Here is a 27,938-nt window from a genome sequence, read left to right on the forward strand (position 1 = left end):
CTGAGGACAGGCGAGTAAGTGGGGGAACCAGTCCCTGCAATTGCAGATTGTTAAGAGTTTGGTATCACTTACAACACACCAGCTCTGGCTTGTAAGTGGTTGCATGTAAATGCTTGGAGGCAGTGGTGGGTTGCAATTTTTTTTACTACCGGTTCTGTGGGTGTGGCTAGGTGGGCGTGGCATGGGAAGGATACTGTAAAATCTCCATTCCCTCCCCACTCCAGGGGAAGGATACTGTAAAATCTCCATTCCCACCCCAATCCAGGGGAAGGTTACTGCAAAATCTCCATTTCCTCCCAATCAGCTGAGACTCAGGAGGCAGAGAATAGATGGGGGCGGGGCCAGTCAGAATTTTTACTACCGGTTCTCCCAACTACTCGAAATTTCCGCTACCGGTTCTCTATACCTCTCACAATACTTGACAACACAGTATCAACAATAGAAACCTTCAAATTTCTGGGTTCTATCATATCGCAAGATCTCAAATGGACAGCTAACATCAAAAACATCATTAAAAAAGGACAACAAAGAATGTTCTTTCTGCGCCAACTCAGTAAGCTCAAACTGCCCAAGGAGCTGCTGATCCAATTCTACAGAGGAATTATTGAGTCTGTCATTTGCACCTCTATAACTGTCTGGTTCGGTTCTGCAACCCAACAAGAAAAACACAGACTTCAGAGGATAATTAGAATTGCAGAAAAAATAATTGCTACCAACCTGCCTTCCATTGAGGACCTGTATACTGCACGAATCAAGAAGAGGGCCGTGAAAATATTTGCAGATCCCTCGCATCCTGGACATAAACTGTTTCAACTCCTACCCTCAAAACGACGCTATAGAGCACTGCACACCAGAACAACTAGACATAAGAACAGTTTTTTCCCGAAGGCCATCACTCTGCTAAACAAATAATTCCCTCAACACTGTCAGACTATTTACTGAATCTGCACTACTATTAATCGTTTCATAGTTCCCATCACCAATCTCTTTCCACTTATGACTGTATGACTATAACTTGTTGCTGGCAATCCTTATGATTTATATTGATATATTGACCATCAATTGTGTTGTAAATGTTGTACCTTGATGAACGTATCTTTTCTTTTATGTACACTGAGAGCATATGCACCAAGACAAATTCCTTGTGTGTCCAATCACACTTGGCCAATAAAATTCTATTCTATTCTATTCTATTCTAGAACTAGTCAGAACCTGCTGAAACCCACCTCTGCTCAGAGGGTGCCCATGTGGTGCCAATCTGGAATAGCCTCCATTTTTAATAGGATAAGCACATAGCCCTCTGCCCTCTATGGCAGGGATCTCCAACCTTGGCAACTTTAAGACTTGTGGACTTCAATTCCCAGAATTCTGGGAGTTGGTCCACAAGTCTTAAAGTCCACAAGTCTTAAAGTCCACAAGTCTTAAAGTCTTAAAGTTGCCAAGGTTGGAGACTCCTGCTCCATGGTCTCTGCTGCCTTCTTTGTGGTAAGGATGGCCGGAAAGGGTTGATCCAATCCTTCAAAACAGCTGCAAACACACAGCCTACTAAGATTAGCTTTACCCTTATTTTCACAGACTATTTTAGCAGCCAATTTCAGCCTGCTGTGGGAACTCAGCCGGAGGGGGTTGAAGGAGTCAAAGGCATCGGAGCAGCGACTGACCATTCTCTGGGAAAAACGGAGAGGCCTCTGCCTTCCTGCTAGGGCGAACCTCAGCAAGCTCTTGGAGAAGCCAGCACCATTTCAGAGCAGGGAAGCAAAAAAAAATATGCAGCACCCCAAACAACGATCAGCAAGTGGCCTTGACTTCTTGAGGGGGTTTAACCTGTTCCCCAAAGCACTCGAGGGCAGGACAAGAAGTTACAGATGGGAGGACATTAGGAAGAGATCCATCCAACCTAGAACTAGGGAGACATTTTCTGACAGTGAGAACTTGCCTCCAGAAGATTTGAGGTCTTCAAGAAGAGATTGGGCAGCTTGAGCAAGCGGTTGGACTAGAACAGGGGTCTCCAACCTTGTCAACTTTAAGACTTGTGGACTTCAACTCCCAGAATTCCTCAGCTAGCTTTGCTGGCTGAGAGATTCTGGGAGTTAAAGTCCACAAGTCTTAAAGTTGACAAGGTTGGAGACCCCTGGACTAGAAGACCCAGGGGTGGGCTGCTGGGGGTTCGCAGGGGTTCGGGAGAACCCCTAGCTAAGATTCTGAGCAGTTTGGGGAACCCCCAAATCCCACTCCTGGCTGGCCCCATCCATCCCCCAACGCCCCTCTGGGGTCTAGGACTTTTCACTTTTGGGCGCACAGGACAGTTCAAAGACAGAGCCTCCCTCTGAGCTGCAGCCCCGCTCTACTCCCAAACCCCCCCGAGCCCCTGCACCGATTGGCTGGCTTTGAACTGTCCGGTGCACCCAAAAGCCCGACGCGAACTGTACTGTGAAGAATGGGCCACGGTGAAGGGACTGGGACAGAGGGACCATGGCCCAAAATGCTGAGGCGTAATAACGTGGAGGTGAAACCATGGTAGAGAAACAGGCAGCGCCAAGAGTTTGAGGCAAAAAGTCCCATTCTGCCCTCCCAGGAGTTCCCACGCAGCCTGTTTTGGATGCGGGTAAGTGCAGGATGCATGCAGAGGCTCGGGGAGGGCGAAAAACGGGCCTACCAGACGTTCAGGAAGGCCGGAAACGGAGGGCCTCCAGAGCCTGGGGAGGCCGTTTTTGCCTTCCAGGAGGCTCAAACAAAGCCTTTGGAGCCTGGGGAGGGCAAAAATGCCCCCCCCAATCACCATGGTGCAGGAGGCTGACGAGGCCACGTCCACCATGGCCACGGCCACCCAGCAACCGGGCAGAGAGCCCCTTGCTAAAAAAAAATTTAAGACCACCCCTGAGAAGACCTCCAAGGTCCCTTCCAACTCTTGTTATTCTGTTTTTGTCTGATGGAGAGAAAAGTGGATTAATTGGCCATGAATCCAATTAATAAATAGGCAAAAAACCCATCAGGAAGCAAACAGCCGGCCAAAAACGGAATCAGAGAAGGAAATTGCAATTTAATTATAACCTGGGAGAAAGATCTGTTTGTTCCACGGTTGCCTGTATGACTTCCACCCCATCCAGACCAGCTTCTGATCTGTTAGCCTGAGTCCCCAGCCGTTGGCAAAACAAAGAAGTCAGATCACATTTAGCTTTCTTCTGGCAGATTAAAATCTTGCTTCAATCCGTTTTTTTATTTATTATCTTGCTTTAATTGTTTATCTGGTATTCAGGGGGTACCCATGGGGTATGGCCCCATGGAAAGGAAGAGTGCAGCCACAACACCCGTAACAAATTCAGTCTGGGCAAGCTACAGCCAGAGATGGTATTCAGCAGGTTCTGACCAGTTCTGGAGAACCTGTAGCAGAAATTTTGCATAGTTCGGAGAATCGGTAAATACCACCTCTGGCTGGCCCCGCCCCCATCTATTCTCTGCCTCCCGAGTCCCAGCAGATCGGGAGGAAATGGGGATTTTGCAGTATCCTTCCCCCTGGAGTGGGGTGGGAATGGGGATTTTGCAGTATCCTTCCCCTGCCACACCCACCAAGCCATGCCCACCAAGTCACACCACACCCACCAAGCCAAGCCCACAGAACTGGTAGTAAAAAAAAATTGGATTTCACCGCTGCTCCAGCCCCTTCTGGGGACACCTCTATTGGCTGCCCCTTTGCTTGGAGGGCAAGAGGACAGGAGAGGGGTCAGACATTGGATGGCAGTGACGGGCAAAGGCTTCTCGGAGCAAGAAGTAACATCAGGCTGAAAAACATGTAGGGCAGAGCAATGAGACACACACACCCCCGCTTTGACATCATCCCACCCACCCACCGGCCAGGGAAACCAAAGGACGGTATGTGCCACAGCATCTCCCAAGCCCTTGATGGCTTCTCAGAGGCTGCCTGTTCCTGGACAATCTCCTTGCCCCATCTGGAGGGTCCAGGACCCCTAGAGGCTGATGTGGGGGTGGTGGGAACGCTGAAGGCAGGGGTTTCCAGCGTTCCTTCTCATCATCTTGATTTTTCTGACCTGCCTTGCAGGGCGAGGAGCAGCCCCCTTCCTACCTGGTTGCTCCTCTCAGAATGATTCTAAAGTGGGGTCAGTTTTGATTTCGCTGTTGTTATAACCGTTTGTATTTTACTATATCATTATGACTGGATTGTAGGATATGCGCTGTTTTGAGTCAAGGAGGGCAACTTAGCAGGGTGGGGGAAAGGTTCTTTTCACGTCCAACTTACTGTTTTTTGCCTGTCACTCACCTGCCAAAGGGCCAAAGTTGTAGCCTGCCCCCCTACCTTGTTTCATCACTGCCCCCCCCCCCCCGTGGGGTGCCCTTTCAGCAAACATTCATTTGCCCCTCCTTTTTAAAAGTTCATTGAAGAGTTTTACATAGATAAAAGATAAACATGAAAACATATAAAGAGAAAGGTTAGGAAAAGGCTAATCATGGGGGCTAATCACGTGGGAGAAGAGAAAGAAAGAAAGAAAGAAAGAAAGAAAGAAAGAAAGAAAGAAAGAAGGAAGGAAAGAGAGAAAGAGGAGGGAGGGAGGAGGGAAGGAAGGAAGGAAAGAAGGAATGAAGGAAAGAGAAAGAGGAGGGAGGGAGGAAGGAAGGAAGGAGGGAGGGAGGGAAGAAGGGCGGGAGGGAGGAAGGAGGAAGAGAAAGAGAAAGAGAAAGAGAAAGGAGGAAGGAAGGAGAAAGAAGGGAGGAAGGAAGGAAGGAAGGAAGGAAGGAGAAAGAAAGTAAGGTGGGAGGGAACGAAGGAAGGAGGGAAGGAAAAAGGGAGAAAGGGTGGGAGGAAGGGAAGGAGGGAAGAAGGGCGGGAGGGAGGAAGGAGGAAAGAGAAAGAGAAAGAGAAGAGAAAGGAGGAAGGAAGGGAGGAAGGAAGGGAAGGAAGGAAGGAAGGAGAAAGAAAGTAAGGTGGGAGGGAACGAAGGAAGGAGGGAAGGAAAAAAGGAGAAAGGGTGGGAGGAAGGGAAGGAGGGAAGAAGGGAGGAAGGAAGGGAGGAAGGAAAGAGAGAAAGAAAGGAGGGAGGAAGGAAAGAAATAATTTTCTTTATGGCAAGCAACTTATAACTTGCTTATTCCTCCTCCCTCCCTCTCTACCTTCCCCCTTCCTTGACCCTCCTGCCTTACCCTCCCACAAGGGCTCCCCCACAAGGGAGAGGGACACCCCCTGCCCTGAAGAGACCCCTTGAGTGGGCTGCCAAGGCACCCAGAGAAATAAGCCCTGGTGCGACTCTTGGTCAGGGAGGCAGGGAGAGAAAGAGGAGAGGCCCTGGGGTGTTCTGCTGAGTCCCCAACTGCTCTTTGATGACCTACGGACATTTCTCAGGGTGGAACTAGAAGAAACAGAAGGCAAAGGTTGTTTCAGTTGGCTACTCTCCTGCAGCAATACTGGCTTCTCCTCCCCGAGGGGGATGTCTGGCAACTCCCGAACTTTGCTTGCAGGCGCCTGGTCAACCTTCCACGTGACCCAGCCCTCCTCCCATCGCTGCCCAGCAGCCAAGGTGAGCTAACGCCACATTTCTCTGGGGTGGCCAGTCCCACCTTCTCCTGACCATGAAGGACTGTGTGCAGGAGTCTGTTGGCTTCAGCAGGGACTGAGCGGATGACGTGAGAAGATGCGGGGTCTGCCCGGCTCCTATTGGCCGGTTCCCTCTCCTTGCCTGCGGTGGGTGGGTAGCAGCGGTGTTGCAGGGCAGGATGGGGCTCTGAAGCTCAGGTTTTATCTTCGCCATCACCAACCCCACAAGCAGATGCCCTGCAGAGCGTCTCAACAACCAGGTCAGTGGGTCAACAGTTGGTTCTTGTTGGCTGAAACCGGAGGAATCTCCTTAATCAGGGTTTGGAGACCCCTGTCCTTAACCATCCCTGCCAACGGGAGATCTTCCCCATAGGCAAGTTAGCCCTCTCTTCAGCAGATCTTCTGCTCTGCCAGGGTCAACCCCACAAGTGGATTTTTGGCCGTCTCAGGGGCGGGGCGATTTAGGAGGAGTGTCGTGTCCCACTCCTCTGCTGATCGCCGGGTTGGGGAAGTCCGTATCAGGCGTGCCTCTGCAGCTCTGCCAAAGTCCTAGCAAAGTTCTCAAGGCAGGCAGGAGACCAGGAAGTGACTTCAGCAATCCAAGGTAGACTTTGCCTGACTCAGAGAATGCCAAAAAGCAGATCCTTTATATAGGCCATGGGGTGTGGCTCCATGACTCAGCACTTATCCAGGCCTGCCCCTCCCTTCCTTCTGTTGACGCCGCCTATCAATTCTCCTGAAGCGAGGATCTCTCCAGGCTCCAGCTGTTGGTAACTGACATTCCTCAGGCTCACATGCTGGGGGGGAGGGGGAGGGGCCTAGTTGCTCCGTTTGCCTGGGCATGGAGCCAGGGCTGGGGGCTGGAGGCACTTCAGGCCCTTCGTCTTGTTCAGCCTGTCTGGGCATGGTGCCAGGGCTGGGGCCTGGAGGCACGCCAGGACATTCCTCAGCGTTCGGAAGGAGATAAGAGGGGCCCGGCTGTGGGGAAAGCGAGCGAGACACAACAAGGAGGGAGTGTGAGTTGTACCCCCTTGATTCCCACAACTCCTGTGTGGTCTCTCGGTGGACTTGCGGTTTCCTCCTTTACTGTGACCTCCTTAGTTCCTGATCGATCACAGGCGCTGCAAGTGATTTTCAGAGACATTATTAGACAATGATTCAGTGGGGCACTTTTGCTGCTGAAAGATCATCATGCCCCACCCCGATCGATGGCAGGTAGGCACACCTGCACACATGCTCCATTGACTGTGGACGAGGGCCGCCGCGGCGTAGTGGTTAGAATGCAGTCCTGCCGTCTGCATTGTCCCAAAGGTGCTTTTCCAGGAGGCAACTGGACTTCCTTGTTTTTTCTTTGAAAAAGTTTCGCTTCTCATCCAAGAAGCTTCTTCAGCTCTTGACAGGATAGTGGGGAACGGAAGACTTTATACTCCTTGCAGACAGATGGTCATTAGCCTCCTTTTAGAGCAGGGGTCTCCAACCTTGGCAACTTTAAGACTTGTGGACTTCAACTCCCAGAATCCCTCAGCCAGCAAAGCTGGCTGAGGAATTCTGGGAGTTGAAATCCACAAGTCTTAAAGTTGCCAAGGTTGGAGACCCCTGTTTTAGAGGGTCCTTGAAGCACTTAAAGGTTTACCTATGTCCTCAGGGTCACCTGAGTTAGTGCTTCTGGTTCCTGTAGTCTGCAATTTTTCCTTTGTAAATCCATTCCTACTCCCACACCATTCTTTTTTAATTTGAATTTATATCCCGCCCTTCTCCGAAGACTCAGGGCGGCTTACATTGTGTTAAGCAATAGTCTTCATCCATTTGTATATTATATATACAAAGTCAGCTTTTATTGCCCCCAACAATCTGGGTCCTCATTTTACCTACCTTATAAAGGATGGAAGGCTGAGTCAACCTTGGGCCTGGTGGGACTTGAACTTGCAGTAATTGCAAACAGCTGTGTTAATAACAGACTGCTTTAGTCTGTTGAGCCACCAGAGGCCCCTTGAAGATTCCAAGGGTCTTCATCCTAAATTGCACAGCTAAAAGTCTGTAGAGATTCTCAGTCATCCATGTCATGGTTGTCCCAAAGGTGCTTTTTTCAGGAGGCAACTGGACTTTCTTGTTATCATAGGATGCCGCAAATGTTCCTTAAATACATGCCAGTCGCCAAGATCCCTAAAGGTGGTCACATGACCCTGGGGGGAGGCTGGCTGTTGAAACTTCAGAACTGAGTTGCAAATCCCTATTGTAGGGTCCGTCGTAACGATGAACAATTGCTGGGTGGCTCATTATAAATCGAAGACTACCATTATCCTCCTGGTACTTGTACTCAGGCACTTGTTACCTGTGACCTGAGTGGACATCTAATTGATAGTTTCGATCCGATAAATTATCCCTTTGCAGCTGCCCACTGCCCCTTTTCTACAAGAGAACGAACGGGTACCTCTCTGTGGGGCTTCTGCCCACCCAGAAATAATGCCCACCCACAAAGACCGGTCAAATCCACCATGTGCTTCCTCAGTAAAGATCTTGCAATGTTTTCTGGGTGGTGAACATGAGTCCCCTCTCCCAATCCCTGCTTCTCCTTCTTCCCCCTTCCTCTTTTTCTATGATGAGGGGTTCGGCCACACCCTTGGCCCTTCCGTGGCCTTTCCATGCCCTCCCGGACCTAACTCTAGAAATAATAATTTTATAAACAGTTGAAAAGGCGAAGGGAGCCAGGATCCACCAGGAGATTGTAAAAGGTAAAGATAAAGGTTCCCCTCACACATATGTGCTAGTCGTTCCTGACTCTAGGGGACAGTGCTCATCTCCGTTTCAAAGCTAAAGAGCCAGCGCTGTCTGAAGACGTCTCCGTGGTCATGTGGCCGGCATGACTCAACGCCAAAGGTGCCTGGAACGCTGTTACCTTCCCACCAAAGGTGGTCCCTATTTTTCTACTTGCATTTTCTATGTGCTTTCAAACTGCTAGGTTGGCAGAAGCTGGGAGAAGGAACGGGAGCTCACCCCATTACGCGGCACTAGGGATTCAAAGCACCAAACTGCCGACCTTTCGATCGACAAGCTCATCATCCTAGCCACTGAGCCACCACATCCGTATAGGAAACCCCCCCCATAAAGGAAGAGAAAATCCCCACAAGATGCTTGGAAGACCCACAAGATAAAAGGAGGATATTCTACAGAGTCCTCTGGGATAAGAGGCCACCCCACCAAATATGGGGAGACGCGCGGACAGTCAGGCTTGGCCAACTCACCCATCTGTATCCTGGAAGTTGACGTTCACCCGTTTGGTCGATCCGAGGAGCTCTGTGGGGAGAGAGAAGAGAGATGGGTTAGAGGAGGGGGAGCCTTTTCCCTGGGAATCTCTCCAGGCACTGCCGGAAATGCATCAGCTGCCCAAAATACCCACTTTGGGAATAACCGCTCTGCGTTTCCATCATGGCACTTCCATTATGAAGCCGGCTTCCTTCTGAAATGAAGCCAGCCCGCCTCCCTGACGGTCCTCGAAAAGCTTTTAAGGAAGAAGCTTTCTTGGAGGGTCTTAGGAGAACGCCTGTCAGGAGGTGGAGATCTATTTTTATTATCCGGTCGTGGTTATTATGAAGCATTGTTTGGTTCTGGGTGTATTATTCTCTGGATGTTTTTAGGCCACGCTGTACATCACTGTGCATTCAGCGAGGATTCAGCGACCTAACCAATTTGGCAACTCGACAAATGGATGCATTCTCTGGGCCCAGTTTTGCCTGGAGGATCCAGCCAAATGGACGTTTGGATTGGTCTAAAACTGACCAATCCATCTGATTCCCTGCTGGTCACACGTGGCTACTAGAGCCAGGTGAGGACAGGGCTCTGCACCTCTGGCTCTTTTGCAAAAGGGACTCTCAGCCAAGGCATTGGAAGCAAGACACAACAGAGAATATGTGCACCCACCTTCCCTACACACATCCATAAGCACGTTAAGAATTTGCCGTTTACAAATTAATTAATAATTATTAAATATAATTAATAATTAATTACAGCAGCAAGAATTGTCTTTGCGCAAAATTGGAAAACAGAGAAAATACCCCTGGAAGGAGAAATTATTAGAAAAATTTTAGATTGCACAGAAATGAACAGATTAACTTTGACGATTAAAGAAAGAGAGGATGCAGAATATTTTAAGACATGGGATCAATTTTACCATTGGCTAGGAGATAGGTAAAGATAAGCAATGGATAATTATGTAAGAAAATGATATTAATGTATTTGTGGAAAAATGGTAATAGTTCAAACTGAAGTGAAGAAAGAAGAAACAACAAAAAGATGGAGCCAGGAAGAAAACACCGAGACGTCACACGGGCGGAATTACTGATGTTTTAAATGTATGTTTGTCTATAAAATAAAAAAACTTTTTAAAAAAAGAATTTGCAATTTACTTTCCCATCCTCACAACCTATTTGCTATCTACTAACACAACCGGAGCCTTTGTTCGTCCAGGCAATCTTGGAAAGCAGTGCTTTAAATGGCTGGATTCCCGGGAGAGGATGATGGGCTTTGCAAAACTGAGGAGCTTGCTGAAGGATCGGAGAGCATGAACTTCCGGCACCACGTTGCACCCTAGGGTGGTATACCTCAACCTTGGCAGTTTCCAGATGTGTAGAACCCGACTCCCAGAATTGCCCAGCCAGCATGCTGCGACCATCCTCTAGGAAAGTGAGAAGCAACTGAGGGGGATCTCTGGATCTTTCAGGATCTCACAAATAGATCCTGCAAATGGATTACTTGTGGAAAGCAAGGGGGTTCTACGTGCAGGAAACAACCCAAGAAAGAAGCCTTAATTGTGAGTTAGGAAGATCAGAGGCTGCATTAGAGCCAGCACAGAAGGCATCTTGAATTGGTGTTGCCCATTTGCGCCTTTAGATTTTTCCCTGGTCTCCCACCCCTAAAGATTTCACCCTGGAGAAACATTTCAGACTAACACAGCCAAAGATTTAGGCCTTTAAGATTGATATATCACCCCCCCCCCACATCCCAACCTGGATGAGAAAGAACCAGCCAGCCTGTTTTCCCTGCCACTTTTGCCCAGGTCCCCACAAATCCATTCTTATCCCACTTCTGTATGAATCTCTACATTTTTAAAGTAACGGGCACAAAAAGTCATATTGCACATACATGTATCTTATCTTTAAAGTATTTGGTCTCAAACTATATTAGAATAGAATAGAATAGAATAGAATAGAATAGATGAATTTAGAATAGAATAGAATAGAATATTGGAATCAAGAATAGAATAGAATAGAATGGAATGGAATGGAATGAAATGGAATAGAATAGAATAGAATAGAAGGAATGAATTTAGAATAGAATAGAATAGAATAGAATAGAATAGAATAGAATAGAATAGAATAGAATAGAAGGAATGAATTTAGAATAGAATAGAATAGAATAGAATAGAATAGAATAGAATAGAATAGAATAGGAGGAATGAATTTAGAATAGAATGGAATGGAATGGAATAGAATAGAATAGAATGGAATGAATTTAGAATAGAATAGAATAGAATAGAATAGAATAGAATAGAAGGAATGAATTTAGAATAGAATAGAATAGAATAGAATAGAATAGAAAAAATGAATTTAGAATAGAATAGAATAGAATAGAATAGAATAGAATAGAATAGAATAGAATAGAATAGAATAGGAGGAATGAATTTAGAATAGAATAGAATAGAAAGTAGGATAGGATAGAATAGAATAGGACAGGACAGGGGTCTGCAACCTTGGCAACTTTAAGCCTGGTGGACTTCAACTCCCAGAATTCTGCCAAGGTTGCCAAGGTTGGAGCCCCTGGAATAGAATAAATAACTTTGTTGTCACTTTGACTGTAAACTAATCAGCGTACATTAAAATGAAATTTCGTTGCATACAGCTCTCAAAGAGTCACCATGTCCAATATACACTACATAAACATGACAAAATAAAGAAATAAAAGTAAAATTATGCATATATCCACATATATTATATGACGCAGAGAAACAACACAGTCGAGTCCAGATGTATACATGTACACGATGAGAAAAACGAATCTTGCAAGTTTACCAGACAGTTGGCATATAGGGAACAAAGCTGTTACAGAATCTGGAAGTCCTACTAGTTAGAACAATTAATAAGTGAAACAACTTGCCTCCAGAAGTTGTGAATGCTCCAACACTGGAAATTTTTAAGAAAATATTGGATAGCCATTTGTCTGAAATGATGTAGGGTTTCTTGCCTGGGCAGGGGGTTGGACTAGAAGACCTCCAAGGTCCCTTCCAACTCTGTTATTATGTTAAATACTTTGAAACCTCCTCACAGAGGGGAGCAACAGAAACAGACCCTAAAGTGGTTATGTGGGGTGTCTAACAATGTTTTGACCTCTAAGCCCATAGCGCTTATAAGCAGCACCCTGAATAACAGGAAGTGAGCTTCCTATGATTTTCTCGGCTGTCCTCACCATTCTCTGTAGGGACTTTCTATCTGAGGCACTGCCCCACAAGGTCCATGCCCCACATCTTGTGTTCCTGAATGAAATAACAAGCTGATAAATACTAAATTGTTTATATAATGGATGGCAATATTGTTTTTTAGAAGTTTCAACAACTGGGACATGCTAGAATTAGGGTGGAAGTGACAGGGAAAGTCAGGCTGAGGACTGTTTGTGCCTCTGTTCAGGCTGATTGGAATCCTTCTGAATACTCTCCATATTTCCCATGGAAACTTCGGGAGAAGAACAGCTCCGCTGGCCCTGAGTCCCGAGTATAAATCCTGGCACGATCTGACTGCCCGAACAGCAGCTAAGAAAGTTTTGGGCTAGAAAGGGACATTCCATAGATGGATTGACACAACTAGCTAAAGCTGTAAACTCACGTTGAGTCAGGTACAATTGCTACATTCACATAATGTACTCTGCCCAAACCAACCACTTGTGGTTTAATGGGATAATACACACACACACACACACACACACACACACACACGTGCCCAAGGGCTAAGATAATGCCTGGGTTCTGACAACACATTGTACCACAGGTTCTCCTTCCTAATTTTAGTCCAGATTAGCAGGTTGTGGGAACCAGTCCATCTGTGGCCAGAGAAAAAGAATGGGTTGTAGTCATGGAAGGAAGCCTGGGGAAGGGTCCCAGGGGCACCTGGTGGTCCCTGAAGTTCTTTCTTTTGACAATGACCTACCTGCCTCCCTCCTCCTCAAAAGGGACTGGCAGCTTTTCATTCTGCCTTTCCTTTACCAGTGAGTGGGGCACGAGCAACTTGTGCCACAAAATGTAGCTGTGACAGCACCTTGTTTCCTTCAGAGGAGAAGGACTTCAGTTGACCCTCCTAAAAAGAAAATCAGCTGGCCATCCAACTGGCCAGTGGCAGGACGGGGCAGCGTTGCTCCTACTGCCTGCTTGTACCAAACAGCCGCAAGGAGCCAGGGACCCCCCTCTGCCAATTAGCAAGCTCTAGCAAAAGGCAGAAAGAAGCCTTTGTGAATGGCGCTCAGCCAAACTTCTGCCTTTGAACAAAATGTAGCAGTTGGAAAAGGTGCCACCAGGCCTTGTTTTTTGCTACCTTTGATGAATGGACCCAGCTCACCTTCAACGATGCCTCCTTGCACCCAAAAGTGCTCCAGGGCACCGGAAACATCTCCTCTCACAGCCCCCCTGGCACTGCTCCAAAGTTGCCCAGAGGGACTGAGCTGGCCGAATGAGTACGGTTAGGGGTCCTCCATGACTGGCAGCTGCATCTCCCATGCTCTTGCTAAGCTGGCCCGGAACTGGACCAGGAGAGATGCTGGACCACGCAAGAAGCAGGCAGCCCTGCAGGGTAAGGAGTGGGGCCTTAAGGCTACTCTGGATAATTGCTTGCCCACCTCCAAACTGTCTGGCCATTGCAGGGGCTGATAACGGTCCCCTTGGCCTTAGAAAGAGCCCACCTGAGCCTTCGGCTGAGCTTAAGTCAATCCTTTCCCCATCACTGCTCCAAAGAGAAAAGGCTCCCTCCCCTTCGCCGGCCCCTAACTCAAACCTTTCATTTCCTGCTACAGTTTTATTAGCCTCCCCCTGGGTTGGCTCCCTGCCAAAGAGATGGTAGAGCAGCTGCCAAATTGGCAGGAGCAAAAGAAGCTTGTAGCCGCTGCTGCTGGGCTCCATAACCAGCCCCATCACACCTCTCCCAACGTTAGAGCCCAGCACAGGCCCACTCGGCAGAAGCTGCAGGGAGGGGAGGACCAGCACATCTGGAGGAAGGGTGCTCTGCCCTCCCAGGGGAGGGGGCTGCGGGAGACCCCACAAACCCACACAGAGTTTAAATCTCTCATGCAGCCCTTCCCGCCTTCACTGTCCATCCCTCGGTGCCAAGGAAGGAGCAGCAAAGATGGCACTCAAGGGCGGAGGGTGACGCAGAGCCTGGCTGGCAGGGACAGGTGTGGAGAAGGGCCATCCGTCTTCCAGACAGAGGAAGAATCTGCAGGCTGGCCAGCGGAGGAGAGAAGATGTGTGTCGAAGGGAAAGGAGGGGAGGGGGGGAGAGGAGGCGCAGAGGAGCCAAGAGGGGAGGGGCGGGCACCGGAAAGATTTTTGCTCGTCATCACATTCTCATTTGCTTTTATTCTTAGCATCTCCATGGCAGAAGAGATGCCAGCTGACCGCAAGCCTGGAGTTTCTTGAAAAGAGAAAGAGAGAGAGAGAGAGACGGAGGAGGCTTCCAGACAGCAGAGGTACCGAAATGCCCACCCGGTGCTCAAAGTCAGGAGCAGAGCTGCAGGGGGCTTTGCCAGAAGAGACCCCCATTTGGAGGGCCTCATGATGGGCCCCTGGAAACTGCCCTCCCTCTGAGCATGTGGCCTTATCCTGCAGCATCCCGAGTACCATTTAGAATAGGATAGAATAACTTCATTGTCACTTCGAATGTGCACTAATTGGCATACATTAAAATGAAATTTCTTTGCATACAGCTCTCCAAGGGTCACCACCTCCAATACACATGACATAACCATGACAGAATAAATAAATAAATAAATAAATAAATAAATAAATAAATAAATAAATAAATAAATTTTTAAAAAGCCAACTATGACCTTATAAACAATGATCTCTCATTTCTTGACTGGCATAATCTATTCTCAACCTGTATCACTACAGAAGACCACTATAAAGTATTCCTACTTGAAATTAATAAAATCATCAAACTATATGTACCACAAATCATCACCAAAATCAATAGGAAAAGCAAATTTCCCATATCAATAAAAAAGCTGCGATCCAAAAAAAAATCCCTCTGGAAAAAAAACAAAAAAGGTTATGTAGCAAACTTCAAAAACCACTACAAAAATATTTGCAACCAAATAAAAACAGAATGTAACACTTACCACACTAAACAAGAAGAAAACCTTCTACGCACCAATTCCAGTCGAGCAAACCTCTTTAACACATTCTTCGGCTCAGTCTTTGTAAACAGTGATGGCTCATATCCAACATTCCTCAATCGTATCAAAAATGTTAACTACGACTCAACACATATAGACTCCACAGAAGAAAACAGCGACCTAACACACATAAACTTTACAGAAGATAATGTTGAAAAAGTCCTTCGCAACCAGAAACCATCATTATCTATTGGACCAGATGGACTATGTGCATACTTTTCAAAAAAACTTTCAATTAATATAGCTGAACCCCTAAGCATTATAAAGCCTTCAAAACTAGTTCCCTTCCAAAACTCTGGTCTCTAGCCACAGTCATCCCTATCTTCAAAAAAGGAGATCCATGCCTTGTTGAAAATTACAGACCTATCTCTCTATGTTGTGTCTCATGCAAAGTAATGGAATCCATCTCGAAACAATCCATTACACTCCATCTCGAAACAAACAATCTTCTCTCTAATAAACAATTTGGTTTCAGAAAAAAAATGTCTTGTAATCTACAACTTCTCCACTGCAAAAACATATGGACTACCAACCTTGATCAAGGAAAAGCAATAGATGCAATCTACATAGACTTCTGCAAAGCTTTTGATTCAGTAGTACATGATAAACTACTCCTCAAACTAAAATCCTACGGCATTTCGGGACCTCTTCACAATTGGATAAATGCCTTCCTGTCAAACAGACAACAAGTGGTCAAAATTGGCAACACTATATCTAATCCTGTTCCTGTCAAAAGTGGCGTTCCCCAAGGTAGTGTTCTTGGACCAACACTCTTCATACTATACATAAATGATCTCTGCAACCTCATCTCAAGTTATTGTGTTCTCTTTGCTGATGATGTCAAACTATTTAATACCACTAATAATACTTCTACCCTTCAAGAAGACCTCGACTTAATTTCCGATTGGTCTAAAACTTGGCAACTCCAAATCTCAACCAGCAAATGCTCAGTCTTACATATTGGAAAAAAAGAACCCTAACATCAAGTACAAACTTGATGGACATTACCTAACTGATGACCCCCACCCTGTCAAAGATCTTGGAGTTCTCATATCAAATGACCTTAATGCCAAAGCCCACTGCAACTACATAGCGAAAAAAGCCCTAAGAATTGTAAACCTAATTTTACGCAGCTTCTTTTCTAAAAACTCTACACTACTAACTAGGGCATACAAAACATTTGCCAGACCTATTCTTGAATACAGCTCATCCGTCTGGAACCCATACCACATCTCTGACATAAATACAATAGAAAGAGTCCAGAAATATTTTACTAGAAGAATTCTTCACTCCTCCAAAAACAACAAAATACCGTATACCAACAGACTTGAAATCCTGGGATTAGAAAACTTACAACTCCGTCGACTTCGACATGACCTGTGTTTAACACACAAAATCCTCTATTGCAATATCCTTCCTATAAAAGACTACTTCAGCTTCAATCGCAATATTACAAGAGCAAAAAATAGATTCAAACTTAATGTCAACCGCTTCAAACTTGATTGCAGAAAATATGACTTCTGTAACAGAGTTGTTAACACTTGGAACTCATTACCTGACTCCATAGTCTACTCAAAATCCCAAAATCTTCAACCAAAAACTGTCTACTATTGACCTCACCCCATTCCTAAGAGGGCTATAAGGGGCGTGCATAAGAGCACAAAAGTGCCTACCGTTCCTGTCCTATTGTTCCCTTCTTCATATCAAATTGATATAGTTGATGCATATTTTTTTACATATATGTATATATTTTCTTCAAAATATGTTGTTTTATCTATGACAATTGTTTGTGTATACTGTTGTGACAAAAAGAAATAATAAATAAATAAATAAATAAATGCAAAATTATGTATAAATCCACATATATTATTATATGACACAGAGAAACAACACAGACTAGTTCGGGTGTATACATGTACATGGCAAATTTGCCAGACGGATGGCACATAGGGAACAAAGCTGTTCCAGAATCTGATAGTCCTGCTAGAAATATTTTGAAATCTCCTCCCAGAGGGGAGCAATAGAAACAGAGACCGTGAAGTGTGTGTGTGGGCTTTCTGAGAATGCTTCGAAGCACATAGCGCTTATGAGCAATATCCTGAATAATGGGGAGCGAACTTTCTTCTCCACTGTCCTCACCACTCTCTTTAGGGACTTTCTGTCTGAGGCGCTGCTGCCACCAAACCAAACATTGATGCAGTTTGTTAAAATGCTCTCAATCGTGCCTCTGTAAAAAGTGGCCAGGACAGAAGGAGAAAGATATGCTCTCCTCATCCGACGCAGGAAATGCAAACGCTGGTTTGCATGCTTCACTAAGGATGACGTGAGGAGAGACCAGTTCAGATTGTCTGATTTCCTCTCTCTTCTATGGAAAAGCTCTTGTGGCAAGGAAAACATGAGGCGCTGCCTGGTGAAAATCTGGCTGAACGAGACGGTCAGTGCCTGGAGTAAGAGAGGGTCACAAAGGCAGCAGGAGGAGAAGAGGCTAGGAGGAACCATAGAAGGAAGCACAGCCATGGGGTGCCCAGACTGCAGGTTCCAGGATTGCCTTCTGCAAAACCTGTTTAAGGTCAAAAAAGTCAAGATGGCAGCCACAATGAGGGTGATTTAATGTAATTGAATTTACATTAAAAAAAACAGGTCGCGTTTTGGTCAGACTTCAGACAGTTCTTAACCTATTGTCATCATTGAGTTCGAAACTTCTATTGCAAAGTGAGACATTTAAGTGAATTTACCCCCATTATATGACCTTTCTTGCCACATTCACTAAGTGAATCACTGCACTTGTTATGCTAGTAACACAGTCGTTGAGCGAATCTGGCTTCCGCGTTGACTTTGCTTGTCAGAAGGTCGCAAAAGGGTATCACGTGATCCTGGGGTATGGCGACCGTCATAAATATGAGCATAAATATGTTGCCAAGTGTTTACATTTCAATCACGTGACCAAGTCATTTTTCCAGTGCCGTTGTAACTTTCAACGGTCACTAAATGAGCTGTTGTAAGTCGAGGACTGTCTGTATTGCAGTCGCCATCTTGACGTTTTTGAACACACCCTGAAGTCCCCAAAATCATAAGATCTGCTAGAAAGGGAGGTAGGGAGGGGGATCAAGTGAACACAATCAGGCCAGGTAGCAACCCACCATCCACCAGATGCTGTGCTGGTCTTCCTTGCACAAGCCCAGGGGTGAAATGCTACCAGTTCGGCCCGGTTCAGCCGAACTGGTAGTGATGGTGGCGGGTGGTTCGGCCAAGCCGATAGCGATGGAAATGCGAGGCTCCGCCCACCCACCTGGTCGTCGTTACTTCCTGGTTTTAACCAAGAAGTAACCTGTTTTTTACCCTCTGCACATGCACAGAAGGGTTTGCGTATGTGCAGAGAGTCCACGGGTGCATGTGATACAAACGCAAGTGTGAGCGGAGCAAGCACACATGCGCGGCGCATGCACTTCCGAACCGGTAGGGAAGGTAAGTAGATTTCACTCCTGCACAAGCCCCCTCCTCGAACCGCATCCTTCTCCCGCGAAACCACTTCACAAAGACATGGTCTTGCCCTAGTTCACACATACCACCAAAACCCTAGTTCACTCTTTCTTTGATTCTGCTTTAGCACTGGGTGAAAACAGCTATGACAGCTGAGTGTTACAACAAACCAGGTTCTTTGCAACATACACAGTTAGGGAGTATTTACTTTAAACTGACATTAAATCGCTTTTAGAGCTGAAGTCACAATTTCAAAAGATCGGAAAACTGTGCTGGGGAGGCAAGTCCCTGGGGTGTGCTTCTCAACCTCGGTCACTTTAAGATGCCTGGACTTCAACTCCCAGAATTCCCCAGCCAGTTTTGCTTGAAGCGGCTAAGGTTGAGAAACACTACTCTGGGGAAACATGGGAGGAGTGGGGACATGCAGCCAGATGTTTGCATGTATGTATGTATGCATGTGCGCATGTATGTAACTGCCAGGCCTTTGAGCAACCCAAGAAGGGAAGTCAAGACATGCTATGATATCATCTTCCTAAAACCAATTCAGCCTGACAACAGTTATAATAACAGCCGTGAAAGCCAGTTTGGTAGCATCAACAGAAGGGTTTGCTAAAATTCAGGTCCTTAATGGAAGAGAAGGTGAATGAGGCTACCTGTTTCTCCCTCTCTCTTTCTCTCTCTCTATCTTTCTGCGCCAACTCAGAAAGCTCAGAAAGCTCAAACTGTCCAAGGAGCTGCTGATCCAGTTCTACAGAGGAATTATTGAGTCTGTCATTTGCACCTCTATAACTGTCTGGTTTGGTTCTGCAACCCAACAAGACAGACACAGACTTCAGAGGATAATTAGAACTGCAGAAAAAATAATTGCTACCAACCTGCCTTCCATTGAGGACCTGTATACTGCACAAATCAAGAAGAGAGCTGGGAAAATATTTACAGATCCCTCACATCCTGGACATAAACTGTTTCAACTCCTACCCTCAAAACGACGCTATAGAGCACTGCACACCAGAACAACTAGACACAAGGACAGTTTTTTCCCGAAGGCCATCACTCTGCTAAACAAATAATTCCCTCAACACTGTCAAACTATTTACTAAATCTGCACTCTTAATCTAATCGTTCCTATCACCCATCTCCTTCCACTTATGACTGTAACTTTGTTGCTGGTAATCCTTATGATTATATTGATATTGATTGTTTCCTGATTGCTTATTTGTACCCTATGATTATCATTAAGTGCTGTATCATTAAGTGTTAAATTTGTACCCTATGACCATCATTTGTGTTGTAAGTGTTGATACTTTTATGAAGGTATCTTTTCTTTTATGTACACTGAGAGCATATGCACCAAGACAAATTCCTTGTGTGTCCAATCACACTTGGCCAATAAAAAAAATTCTATTCTATTCTATTCTATTCTATTCACAGAGAGAGAGAGAGAGAGAGAGAGAGAGAGAGAGAGAGAGAGAGAGAGAGAGAGAGGGAGAGAGAGATAAGAGTATTTAGCTGTCACCCCCAACCTGGTTCCTTTTGGGTGGTGACAAGCAAAGTCCCCCAGCTGTGCTGACTCAGAGCTCCCAATTGGTAGGCCCCCCCTACAGAGCCCCCAAGTTTTCTGTCACTTTTACTTCCAACCCACCTACCACTCAAACCTCCACTCTTCCTCCAGGCCTGGAAGTTCTCCGCCTCGTCGCCACAGGCATCCCATTCTGCAATCAGGGTACGGGAGACCCAAAATTGAGTGTGCGTGTGTGCATGTAACAATCAGGGAATGATTCACTGCCAAGGGTGAGGATTTAGCAAACGGACAGGCGAGCTGTCTCAAAGGTGGTTTTTTTTCTTCCTCAAAAGGCAACCAGATTTTTTTTCCCTTGAGGAAAAAGTAGACATTTCACTTCTCTTCAAAGAAGCTTCATCAGTTCTGATGGTGGGGGGAATGGAAGAATCGTATTTCTTTGCAGTCCTCTGGTCGTTAGCATTCTCTCTGAGAGCCGTTGAGGGTGGCTTCTGGTGGCTTCTGAAACAGGGTGTGATAGGTTATGGGGGCTTCTTGGAACTCTTGCAAGGGCTGCCTTGTAGACAGGAGATAGGTGGTGTAGTATATTCCTCCCCCTCTGTTGAGGGAGGGGTGTTCAATTCTAACATAGATGGACTATTTGACCCCTCTTTCAATCCAATGGTCCTCTCTATCCAAAATGTGGAGTTTGCTGCCTTCAAAAGAGTGGCCTGTGTCTTTCAAATGCAGATGGACCGCTGAATCTTGTCTTGATGGGTTTGATCTCCTATGCTGCGCCATGCGCTCGTGAAGTGGTTGTTTTGTTTCCCCAATCTAGAGTGTATAATGCACAATGAAGCTTCTTCGATGAGAAGCGAAATGTCTTCGAGGAAAGGAAAAAAAAAGGCCAGTTGGCCTTTTGAAGAAAAAAGCACCTTTGGGACAACGATGACCCGGAGGGCTGAGAAACTCCACAGGCGAACAGACCAGCTGTTGAACTACAACAAGGAAACATCCCAAAGCCTCCATTCCTGCCACCTCTTTTCGGCTCACTCCAAATCCGACCTGGGAATGTCTGATCAATATTCACGCTGGTGAAGGAAAGGCGGGGGCCAGCCACCAGGGCTTTCAACACGGAAAAGAAGGAAAGCGCAGACAAGGAGCACGCAAGTAATAGATTATTATGCAGTAACTTTTAATTCCCTAGGAGCAGCTACTAATTATCTGGCATTTACAACTCAAAGAGGCTTTTTAAAAATCCAATCTGGGACGTCAATTCCCTGGCGAGGTGCCCCCTCCCGTCTGCCTTTGTTCCAAGTGGTGCTGCCAACTCCACACACACCGCACGGCATCCACGCATCTAGTGGAACCAGACTGGGTGGGCGAGAATTGTCTGATGCTAACAGTGAGCCTACATACCGGAAGAGGATTTAATTCTATCTAGGAACACAGTCTTAAGAACGCAGACCGAGTTGAATGCTGGCTTAGTTTCACAACCATTCTGCAAGGTAGGTTCTGCTAAGTGGCATCATACCTCCAGGTTGACCCCTGCATTAGCTTGGCTGCCACATGGACATCTGATGGCCCAAGGTTAGACAAGCCATTTTTTCTCGTTTCGTCATGCTTTGTTGTTTTCCCGAGAATATATTGAGATGGGCGGCTATAGGAATCAAATCAAATCAGTAAAAATATCGTGTTTCCCTCGAAACTAAGATAATAATTATCTCCAGATAATAAGCCCAATCGGGCTTTTGAATGCATAATAATCCCTCCTCGAAAATAAGGCCTTTGAAGCGCCTGCGCAGCCGGTCCCTGCCATTTCCTTGGCGGGGGGAGGGGGGAACATGCCCCACATGCCCCCCACACACCTGCCATCCATGCGGAACGGCCTCACAGAGTCTGCTTCTGCAAACCCATCCGGGCCGATGGCATGGTGCAGAGTCCTGAAAAACATGGCTGGAAGCGCGTGCACGGCCGCAGGGGCAAACAGCTAACGAGCAGCTGTGTTGCGCTGCTGCCCGAAGTCCCATCGCCGCCGCCTCCCTGTTCTTCGCGCCAGCCATGCACTTCGTTGCCTGCCGGTGCCACTTATGGCCAGACCTGGTCAGGAGAGTGGCCTGCTGACGAACGGCTGGCCAGCGCTTCCTGATGTGTCCTGCCGCTGCCACCACAGCCTTGTTTGATGTTGGACTTGCCAGTTTCAATAATTGCAGTTCTGTGCCCACCACCACCACCACAGGTATGGCAATCGAGCTCCTCCTGCACCCAAAAAAAAAAATAAGACCTCCCCAAGCGCTTATTTTGGGGGATCAAGAGAAAATAAGACCCTGTCTTATTTTCAGGGGAACACGGTAAATATATAAGTCCTTAAAACATCTCTCAAAGCCAGAATGAGGCAGCAATTTCTTGGCTTAGGGCGGTATTTCTCAGCCCTGGCAACCTGAAGATATGTGGACTTCGCTCCCAGAATTCCCAAGGCAGCATGGGAAATTCTAGGAGTTGAAGTCTGCACATCTCCAAGTTGCCAAGGTTAAAAACACGGCCTTGGAGGAAAGATTCTCCTGTCACCACCGTCCTAGTAAACAGGGAGTAGTATCAGTGGTGGGTTTCAATTTTTTTTACTACTGGTTCTGTGAGTGTGGCTTGGTGGGCATGGCATGGCTTGGTGGGTATGGTGGGGGAGGATACTGAAAAATCTCCATTCCAACCCCAATCCAGAGGAAGGTTAATGTAAAATCCCCATTTCCTCCCAATCAGCTGGGACTTGGGAAACAGAGAATAGATGGGGGCGGGGCCAGTCAGAGTTTTTATTACCAAACTACTCAAAATTTCCGCTACCAGTTCTCCAGAACTGGTCAGAACCTGCTGAAACCCACCTCTGAGTGTCATGACTAGCTGGGGAATTCTGGGAGTTGAAGTCCACACAATTTCAAATGGCCAAGTCTGAGAAGCTTGCTTAGGAAATTCCTTCTTTTCAAGAGCAGCCATGCCAGAGGCTTGAGACGTTGCTCCGAACAAGCACAACCTATTTTTTTATGCTTATCAGTTAGGTTAAAAGGGTTGGGGGCTTCCAAACTTGAGATTTGATGAAAGAGAAGATCCCTCCAAGCCACCTTCAGTTGGCTGACCGATCAGGCGACCATCCAAAGTGTCAGTGAAAAGAGCAGCCATATTGTTGTGACCCAGGCCCAAGTAGGTAGTATTAGACGCAATCACTTCGAAAACAAACAGACTTTATTAGAACAGATGAAAATTAAACTCATTCTCAGCATAGTCCAAACTAATTCAAAACAAATTCTTCATAACACAATTCTTCAATCTTATCACCAACCTTGGTCTAATTAGGCAAACTGCCAAAGGCTTTTCTTGGCAAAAGTTCAGAAGCAAAAGACGCGGACAAGAAATAAATGCAGCAAGACAAGAAACAAGTCTATCAACATTGCTTTCCAACAAAGAGCCCAAGAGCCATTGCTGGTCTTTTAAGCCTTATGGGAGGAGCCAATCATCTCTTGGCCCTACTCCCGAGTCGTCCTCTTTGCTTTAGCTGCTCTTGCCTTCTGGCAGCTCTTTGCATGCGTGCACTAGGAACAGGCTCCTCCTGTTCCTCTGCCTCTCTACTGTCAGCCTCTGGAGGCTCCGGAGTCTGCACATCACTCCCTGATGGCCCTGGCCCCATCTCTGCCTCCAACACAGAGCCCTCATCCGGGCCTTCCCCAGCCTCCAGGACTGGCCCATGTTCTTCCTCAGCCTCATCACTGTTCGACTCCGCTACCAGCTCCGCAGGCTGCTGACGGACCACAACACATATCAGGAAACATCTTAAAGGTGTTCACTGGTCAGATTCCCCTCTAAGACACCTCATCTTTCGCACCTCAAATGCCTGCAGAACCGTCTCCTACCGATTTGTTCCAAACCCTTTAACTGCTCCGAAATGGTCATTCCTTATGGCAGTGATTCCCAAAGTGTGAGCCGCGGCCCCCCAGGGAGCCGCGCTATCGTCATAAGGGAGCCGCGAAGAAGCAGCGTCTGCTCCATACGCGGTGTTGCGAGATCCCAGATGCACAAAGCCGGACACGGCCGCAGCGACCGGGACTCGTACACCGCAACTTGGGATAACTCTAAAAGCCAAGGGACCTTTGCGCAGCCGCACTCACACCCTCCGCGGGGCAGGCCACAGCAGGTAGGAAGACGGCAGCCGCCGCCGCCGGACTAAAGGAGAAGCGCGAGCGCCGGCTTCGCCTGCCCGTTTGAATCACAGTGCCTGCCCAGACGACGGACTAAAGGAGAAGTGCGAGCGCCGGCTTCGCCCGCCCGTTTGAATCACAGCGCCTGCCCAGACGACGGACTAAAGGAGAAGCGCGAGTGCCGGCTTCGCCCGCCCGTTTGAATCCAGCGCCTGCCCTGACACGCTGGTCAACATGGCTGCCGCCATCACGCTCGATGGCATCGGGAAAGGGGTTGCGCAGAAAATAGTAAAACTATTTTGTTGGTTCCTCCCAGGTGAGTCAGGCTGGAGGCGAGAACAGTCACCTCTTTTACAAGGCGGAGATTTGAGGGAACAAGGGGATCGTGAGAGGTCAAACTCCGAGACCGAAGCAGGGACTTTCATTTCTGGGAAAGTTTTGCAGAGGTTGCTCTTATCAAAGGAGACGGCGCGTCCATCAGCAAATCCAGACGGGCAGACCTTCTTTAAATTGTGAATTTAAAGCTCGTATTTAATTTATTTTTCAATTAACCTAACCTTAACGATCTAAAAAGTAGATTTCCAAATCCTTAAAAAGACAAAAATTAAAAAAAAAATCGGATGTACCTATTAAGGGAGCCGCGGAAAAAATCCGAAGTGTTATGGGAGCCGCAAACCAAAAAAGATTGGGAACCTCTGCCTTATGGGCTTTCGTGCAAAATCTCCTGTTTTTTGTTGTTGTTGTTGTTGTTATTTTGTTTACATTTATATCCCGCCCTTCTCCGAAGACTCAGGGCGGCTTACAGTGTATAAGGCAATAGTCTCATTCTATTTGTATATTTTTACAAAGTCAACTTATTGCCCCCCCAACAATCTCGGTCCTCATTTTACCTACCTTATAAAGGATGGAAGGCTGAGTCAACCTTGGGCCGGGCTTGAACCTGCAGTAATTGCAGGCTGCTGTGTTCTAATAACAGGCTCTAACAGCCTGAGCTATTACGGCAGCTGTTATCTGTGTTGCCCTTTTCTGCTTTTGTCTTTCCAGCTGTGTCAGAGAGGAATGCCGTGTTCTAAGACTATTCATTCCATGAATTCTTGGTTTCTCTTTCGCAGAAAAGCCCATCTTCTTCTATACACTTGCTGATTTTTTAAAAAATGCTTTTCAAACATTTATACGTCAAAGAACCATTAAGCCGCATCACTTCCTATATTTGCCTGTCCCTTGATCCCAGAAGCATTAGCCTCATCTGAGAAACAGCAGACTGGAAGAGGCCAGATGTGGGTCTCAGTCCCCCAGACTTAGCAGAAGGGAAGACTGTGCAAGAGGCTACAACTATTATTATTAGTATGGTTGGTTGCATAGTCAGCCAGATGTTCCAACTGTATTTGGCATTTTTGCACACCTATTGAATCCTTCCCAAAGACCCGGGGTAGGCAGATGCTGATAGCACTAAAGGTATCATCATGGGATATAAGCGGTTCCAGAGGTGGGTTTCAGCAGGTTCTGACCAGTTCTGGAGAACCGGTAGCGTAAATTTTGCATAGTATGGAGAACCAGAAGTAAAAATTCTGACTGGCCCCGCCCCCATCTATTCTCAGCCTCCCAGCTGATCAGGAGGAAATGGGGATTTTGCAGTATCCTTCCCCTGGAGTGGGATGGGAATGGAGATTTTGCAATATCCTTCCCCTGCCACATCCACCAAGCCACACCACGCCCACCAAGCCACGCCCACAGAACTGGTAGTAAAAAAAATTGAAACCCACCACTGAGCTGTTCCAAGTAAAATTGCCTTTTATTTATCTTGGGTAAATATTTCATTTAGTTTATTTTAATTGGTTTTTATTGTTTTAAAATGTTTTTATTGCTTTAATTGTATTATATTTTTAAATCATAAGCCTCCCAGAGTCATGGATTGAGATAGGCAGCTATAGAAATTGAATAAATTAATTTTTTTGCAATTGGCTGATAAGAAATTTTTTAAAATATTTTATCACACCTTTTTAAATACATAGTCGCTTGGTAGAGAGAGCAGCAGCATAAACTTAATAAACTCCTCCCCTTCTTCCCCTTTGCCCCTCAACAACAACCCTGTGAGGTGGGTTGGTCTGAGAGAGAGGGACTATCCCAAAGTCACCCACTTAGGCAGCTTTCAAACTAGAAGTCCCTGTCTCCTGGTTTCCAGGCCAGCACCTGAATGCTACATGAAACTGGCTCTTAGCTAAGCTTAGTTCAATATATGCTCAGCATATTCATGAACCACTTAACTAGGAGCAGATCAATATTTATTTATGCCGATTATGTCACACGTCTATGACGGACTTTAACTTTTGTTCTCCTTTTCAGTCCATTTTGCTACACTTTATACAAAGTTTTAATATTTCTTTTTAACACCTCACTTGATTCAACCCAACAAGACAGACACAGATTTCAGAGGATAATTAAAACTGCAGAAAAAAATATGGCTACCAACCTGCCTTCCATTGAGGACCCGTATACTGCACGAGTATAAAAGAGGGCTGGGAAAATATCTACAGACCCCTCGCATCCTGGACATAAACTGTTACTGTTCCTACCCTCAAAATGATGCTACAGAGCACTGCACACCAAAACAACTAGACACAAGAACAGTTTCTTCCCTAACGCCATCACTCTGCTAAACAAATAATTCCCTCAACACTGTTAAACTATTTACTAAATCTGCACTACTATTAATCTTCTCATTGTTCCCATCACCAATCTCTTTCCATTTATGACTGTATGACTGTAACTTTGTTGCTTGTTGTTGTGTCTTGCCCGCCCTCAGAGCAGCCGGGGCCTTCTTATCTGCTCCCGAACACGGAGGAATGTATGCCTCCCGGCCCCAGCCCTGACTCCATGCCCAAGCAGGCTGCAGAGGAGGGAGCATCCCCCGGCCCCAGCCCTGGCTCCATGCCCAGGCAAACGGAGCAGCTAGACCCCTCCCCCTCCTCCACAGCATGTGAACCTGAGGAGGGTTTATTCCCAACAGCTGCTGATTGGAGTGACCCTCGCATCAGAAGATTGGAGAGGCGGAGGCAACAGAAGGAAGGGAGGGGCAGGCCTTAATGAGTGCTGAGTCATGGAGCCACACCCCATGGCCTATATAAAGGATCTGCTTTCTGGCAGTCTCTGAGTCAGGCAAAAGTCGAACTTATCTTGATGAAGTCACTTTCTGGTCTCCTGCCTGCTCTGAGGACTTTGCTAGGACTTTGGGCAGAGCTGCAGAGGCAAGCCTGATTCGGATTTCCCTGACCCGGCTGTCAGTGGAGGAGTGGGACACGACACTTGTATCCTTATGATTTATATTGATATTGCTTCCTGATTGCTTATTTGTACCCTATGACTATCATTAAGTGTTGTACCTTATGATTCTTGAGGAATCTGTCTTTTCTTTTATGTACACTGAGAGCATATGCACCAAAGACAAATTCCTTGTGTATCCAATCACACTTGGCCAATAAAGAATTCTATTCTATTCTATTCTATTCTATTCTATTCTATTCTAGATGAATGTATCTTTTCTTTTATGTACACTGAGAGCATATGCACCAAAGACAAATTCCTTGTGTATCCAATCACACTTGGCCAATAAAGAATTCTATTCTATTCTATTCTGTTCTAGGATCACAGCAAATCTCAGTGCCAAAGAGAAGGTGGCAAGCTGACAGCAAGTGGCAAGGTGACTAGCAGGGAAATTCCTCCCAGACAGAGAAGGAGCTGGCAGTCTTGATATGGAAGTTGAGAGCAGGGTTGCCAGTTCGGCCCTGCTATCTTAACAGAATAGC

The 27,938-nt window shown here is 46.4% G+C and overlaps 1 protein-coding gene across 3 annotated transcripts in view; it reads right to left on the reverse strand.

Annotated features, from left to right (window-relative positions):
• CASKIN1 (CASK interacting protein 1) overlaps positions 1-27,938 on the reverse strand; it is a 164,953-nt gene that overhangs the window by 55,943 nt on the left and 81,072 nt on the right. For all 3 annotated transcript variants that reach the window (XM_058157039.1, XM_058157038.1, XM_058157040.1), the window contains exon 2: positions 8,788-8,839. In XM_058157039.1, coding sequence (XP_058013022.1) covers positions 8,788-8,839 — 52 coding nt within the window. The remainder of the gene's footprint in view (positions 1-8,787; positions 8,840-27,938) is intronic.

The sequence above is a fragment of the Ahaetulla prasina genome, chromosome 14 (assembly GCF_028640845.1).
Source record: "Ahaetulla prasina isolate Xishuangbanna chromosome 14, ASM2864084v1, whole genome shotgun sequence".
Classification (NCBI taxonomy): Eukaryota; Metazoa; Chordata; class Lepidosauria; order Squamata; family Colubridae; genus Ahaetulla; species Ahaetulla prasina.